The 5998-nt window shown below is 33.4% G+C and overlaps 1 protein-coding gene across 1 annotated transcript; it reads right to left on the minus strand.

The window, feature by feature from the left end:
- Positions 1 to 1375: 1375 nt before the first annotated feature.
- LOC115987587 (L10-interacting MYB domain-containing protein-like) lies at positions 1376 to 4809 on the minus strand. The gene is made up of 4 exons (XM_031111168.1): positions 4686 to 4809; positions 4288 to 4321; positions 1618 to 1965; positions 1376 to 1527 (listed from the first exon to the last, which is right to left on the minus strand). Exons 3-4 carry the CDS (start codon positions 1963 to 1965, stop codon positions 1423 to 1425), a joined length of 453 nt encoding a protein of 150 aa, XP_030967028.1. The 5' UTR covers positions 4288 to 4321; positions 4686 to 4809; the 3' UTR covers positions 1376 to 1422.
- Between the last annotated feature and the right edge of the window lie 1189 nt (positions 4810 to 5998).

Genomic DNA, 5998 nt, shown 5'->3' on the forward strand with positions numbered 1-5998 from the left:
GCACTGCCAACCATATTTTGTGCCTTAATTAGCAAGAAACACAATAGAGAAAGACATCTGTTACAAAACTCCTAAGCTACCACCAAAAGGCAAACGTGCTTGGCAAATACCAAATAGATATATGGTGTTCAGAAGCATTGTTATACTGATATTTTTCTTCCCAATGATCCTAACTCATAGAAAAGAAAGGAAAAATATATTCATGCTTGTTCATTCCCTGAATGTTTGGTTTCACCTATGGACTACAAAATCACAAGTCACTTATAGACCTCTATTGGGTAGTTATTCCTCCATTTTGGAGCCGGGTTTTTTAGGGGCCTAACAACAAGAAATACAGTTCTTTGAAGCCCAACCAACACACACATAAGCACAAACATGTGTGTATTTCAACTCATGGAAATGGACTTGAAAGTCTTAGGTCCTTCAACACTGCTATCTAGAATCCTAGATATTGTGTGTATAAATGGTCTTATTGCTATCCAGTCTCACAGTCTTGCCACGAATTGCCATGCATCAAAAAGTATTTGTGCTTTGTGCAACAGATCTTTTAGGTGGTACTCTGAAATAATGGGAGTTCCCATGAGCCCAGTATCAGAGAGGCATTGAGTCAAAAGCTGGCATGCCTTAGGGTGAGTTTGGTTCAGCTTTTTGAAAAAGTGCATAATGAAAAAGTGGAGTTTTGTAAAAGTGCATAATGAAAAAGTGGAGTTTCAAAAAGCTGAGTGTTTGGTAAAAACTGTTAAAAAGTGCATAATGAAAAAGCTGAGTGTTTGGCTAGCACTTATAAAAGTGGCTTTTTGAGGGGTAAATGACCAAAAAGGACAATGTATATATAAGAGAATTTATTTCATACCTTTTTTTTTTTTATGTGAGTTTGTTTCATACTTAAATCAATTACTTCATCATACTTAAATCAATTTTTCTCTTTCTAAAAAAATTATTTTTTTCTTACCAATATTAGCTAATAATAACCTACCACTTAAGATTTATTGTGAAAATATTGTAAAAATATTGTGATAAAAATTGATACTAATTTTAATTTGAACGGACTATTAAAATTATTTTTTTCTCTTTCTAAAAAAATTATTTTTTCTCACAAGTGTTAGCTAATAATAACCTACTACTTAATAATACCAATAATATATATATATTATTGGTATTATTTTAATAATGTTTGGGCAATTTTTCTTTTTTAGTGTCATAATTATTTGTTATTACCATTAATGACTTCTTATCAATATTAATTAAATCTAAATAATTTTCATCATCATGAAGCACAAAATAAAAATGTAAAAAGATGATAAAATATACATCAATAATCCAAGTTTAAATTGTACTACATAAAAATGTAAAAAGATAATAAAATACATACCAATAATCGAAGTTTAAATTGTACTACATAAAAATATAAAAAAAATTGTACTACATGAGTTCTGCTCCAGTTGCTGCAATATCCCTAAACATTCTATCAAGTTGTTGTAGATTCTGTAGACCTTTATGTCGAAATTTTGAAGCTTTGGGTACTTCCTACAAAATGTAATTGTTATTTCACTCATATTACAATAATATACATAAATATTTCAAACTAGCTACATATTAATAAAATATTCAACTCACCTTCAACTTCATGTCCCACCAATCATCACTAGCATCAATTGTTCCCTTCACTGCATCCCAACCTAAATTTGTGTCAACACCCTTCAATTTTTCCCACACTCTCCAATCTGCTTTTAATACATCCCACCTACATTTTAATTGTTCCTTATCATAGTTTAGACCAGTCTCATCACGAAATTTGATTACCAAATTGCTCCAACCTTTGGCACTTAAGGCAGCAAAGATTCCCTTATTCCCAGCTTCAATCTCTTCCACACAAAGGTTACAAAAAGTAGTTGTCCAACTTGGATCTACCCATACTGCTCTTGTTTTTTTTGCCTTGGAGTTGGAAGTGTTGTTTTTACCCATCTATAGAGTTAAGCAACCATAAGAAATGCAAAAAATAGAATTCATAATATTCCAATCTAGTGAACTAGTTACAAACATGATCTAATAAATCCAAAAAAAAAAAAAAATTGCTACCTAGTCTGAGCATTAAAATATATGGCCAGAGGAGAACACGGGAATCCAGAAAAGAGGAAGATGAGACTACCCAAAACATTTAACAACTCCATATAATGATCTTAAAAATAATTAATCCAACAAATCAACTGCAGTATCCAAGGTTATTAACCTTGAGAACAAATCATACAAACCAAAATATAACAATCCTAAAACCAAGATATTAATTCCATTCAAATCCCAATACAAATATAACAATCCTAAAACTAAATCATGACCAATGTTCTAGTCCTCATTCGAACAAGTTTTCATTTCTACCAAATAAATATATATATATATATATATATATATCATACTGCTTTTAATTTTAACACCTGCAACCAGACTTCCAAAGGGTACAAAGCCTGTTAGAATTGTTATAAAGTTAGATGAAAACATTAGCCTAAAGCATATAGTTCTATAGCAGCCCTGTATTAATACCACTAATAATTTCTTTTTCCACAAAGAAAAGCCAATCGTTTAATGTTACAAAGTCTTTCTACTCAGCATCATTCTCATTGGGTATATTAAACTTTTTTCTTGTGTGAAATAGCTAGTGGTTTGTATCTGCTATGTAAATGCGTCCAAATTCTACTGAAACTTTGTCCATAATGAACTTTTCATCATCTCACATAATGCCTATTTAACTAATGGACATGCAAATGATGGCAAACTTCATTGTCAGTCAAGAAGCACCATGCATTGCTCTAGATTTTATTTATTTATTTATTTTAATACTGTATTTACGGATCAGATTACATATTCTAGCAACCCAATCATCAATATCCGGATTTACGCATCAAGGAACACCAACCCAAAGTTTGTTCATTACATAACACATGGACACAGCTGAAATATCATTATAACTAACATGCCAATAATCAGCACAGAGTATTGCTCAACAAATCAAAAAGACAATGTAACATGGCATAAGTCTATCAATAGAATTATATGAGGCACAAGTTCGAGAAGAAGTTGCTACAAGCATTCTGAGGAATAATTAGTAAATTATTCCTCAGATTTCAAAATTATTCCTCAGAAAACCAAATTCTTTCCAAAATTTCATTTTCAATAAGATGATACAATCTGAAAAAGGTTAGTACCACATTAGCAACTGTGTCTACCCTCTCGATAAGATCTTTTATTTTGAAAAATAGGTTCATCTTCTATGAGTTAGAACGTTTCGCACAAGCTATATTCTAGTACACTAAATTTTAACAAGAATAAGTGAACAAATAATGTTACTCAAACAGCAATTCCTGCAGATTATAGGAACTTTAAGGCACAAAAGCAATAAAGGGAAAAAAAAAGTGCCCACTTGATGCCTAATTCTCATGCCATAGACCAATTCCAATCAGTACATTCCTTTAATAATGTGTACACTACAAAATTCTAACAGGGCAGCGCTTGGAATGATATGGGGTTTTCGTTCAACTTGAGGGGATTCGAATTTATACTTTACTGGTAGAATTGGCAAGTTACATGAACTGCTTCAAATTTTCAAAACACAATCTCAATTAATCAATCACCAAAGAGAAGAGCAAATAATATGATTTGTTACGTAGAATTGGCAAGTAATATGATTTGTTACGTACACAAGTGTAAACTCATACCTTAAAACAAAAAATAAAGCTTATACAACATTTTTACATTGGACCCATGCTTCCAAGCACATCAAACTGAAGATGTTCATTAAATGGCTTGAAAAAAGACTCTGAGTACGGCAAAAACTCCCCACAGGAATTTGACAAAGGCAACTTATTAGATACCCCACCATTCATATCAACCCCCAATTGTTGGTCAGAAAAGTTAAATGAACCCAGGCCCCAAAACACAAGCTAACACAACTGAAATATATAAGTTCTACACATTCATAGCAACTGAAATATATAACACAACTGAAGCATAACAATATCTCCAAGTTAATACACATTCATAGCAAGATCCGAAATTTTGTTATAACAAAACAAATAAACAAAAACACTTCATGAGAACATGTATATATTCCAATCAGCAAGATCCGAACACAATACCCATTATATATTCATCAAACTAACACTTCATTATATATTCCAATCAGCAAAAACAAATAACAAAACAAGTAAAGGAACAACACCCATTCATAGCAAGATCCGAAATTTTTTTTCCCACACTCGGTAAAAAAAAAAAAAATCAGATCAGTGTTGGTACCTGGTTTTTGGTAGCAGATCAGTGTTTTTGGTACCTGAGAAATCAAAACCCACACACCAAAAGTGAGAAATCAACCAAAGAACAGAGAAATCAAACCCAAATCCATGAGAAATCAACCAAAGAACAGAGAAATCAAAACCAAAAAAACCCAAATCAGACCCATGAGAATCAACCCCGGTTCGGTCCAAATCAAAACAACCCATACCCATGACAAATCAACCCAAAGAACACACAGAAAAATCACTACCCATAAAACAAACCACAATCCAAAACTACAGAAAGACTTACGGAGAGGAAGAACCAGAAAGAAAGAAAGAAAGAAGAAGAAGAGGAAGGCGAAGCGGAAGAAGAAGAGGAAGGCGAAGCGGAAGAAGAAAAAAGACAGAGATGAAACTTACGAAGGCAGAGCACGGCAGAGAGAACAGATGGAGGCGTCAAATGCGAAGGGAGAGCAGAGATGAGAGATGAGGGCACAACGCGCACAGAAAATGTGTGGGTATTTCGGTCTTTCCATCTTTGCAACGGTAATATAACAAAACGCACTGTGCGCGTTTTGATTTATGGACCAGGGAGCCTCCATTTCCGTTGCGCGTTTTCCCTTCAGCTTTTCTAAAAGTTCAAAACGCAACTTTTTTATAAAAGTTGCGTTTTGAAGTTACCAAACGCACATTTGGGCCCAGCTTTTTTGAAAACGCCCGTTTTGGGCTGAAAAAGTGGAACCAAACGGGCACTTAGTGACTCAGCCAAAATTTTTATTAGAAAATATAAATTCCAAGGAAATCAGATTAGGTAATTGTCTCTCTAATAAGATATTTCTAATAGCAACACATAGTGGAGAGAGAGAAACTTGCCTTGAATCTGAAGATTGAAGGAGACCAAAGAGATGAGCAAATAGTCCATTGCTTTCCGCTATAGCAAAACGCATCACTATCAGGTCCAGCCCATTTACTTATTATACTGTTCAAAGTTCCCCATTCCTTAAGAAGTTCAGCTGTTAAAAAATGTATATTGGCCATGCTAGCCAAAGATAAATTAGTGCACTGAAATATTTATATGATATTTTTTAAGGCACAACCAAGCAAAATTTATGGAAAACAATCCCTTCTGATCAGGCTCCAATAATTCTATCATTACAACCTAGTTTTTCTTTTTCTAAATTATGTTTTTATTTTTTATAAGTTTTGGTCTGATACTCATTCAAGTCAGTCACATGTATTTTTTTTCTCTACCATTCTATCTATTTGAAATCATATTCTCTGTAATCCTTCAACAAATTGACCCAAACTTATAACTGCCAACACAAAGTAAGCAAACACAGAGTAAGGAACCACGAACAAAGATAGATCATCACTAAGAAACTGTTATTAAAAAGCAAACACAGAGCTGCAGGTTCCCCCTCAAAACAGGAGGTGAGCACTAGGCAATCTTGCTACACAAAACAGAGTAAGGGACCCCCCAAGCATAGCATAAAGTGCTATTAAAAACATAGTTCTTGAACCTACTTGTAGTAAGCACAGGTTTTGGTTCTTGACTTCACATTTGCTAGACTGCACAATGCCTTCTTCATAGCTAATCAGACCTCCATGATTGATTAAAAAAAAAAAAAAAACCCCAAGATAATCCCCGCATAACAATAATCAAATTTCTTCCTCTCCAGTCATTGATAACCCATTCCACAAGAGCATTAAGGGGTGTTATAAATCATAGAATA

Source organism: Quercus lobata, chromosome 4 (genome assembly GCF_001633185.2).
Source record: "Quercus lobata isolate SW786 chromosome 4, ValleyOak3.0 Primary Assembly, whole genome shotgun sequence".
NCBI lineage: Eukaryota > Viridiplantae > Streptophyta > Magnoliopsida > Fagales > Fagaceae > Quercus > Quercus lobata.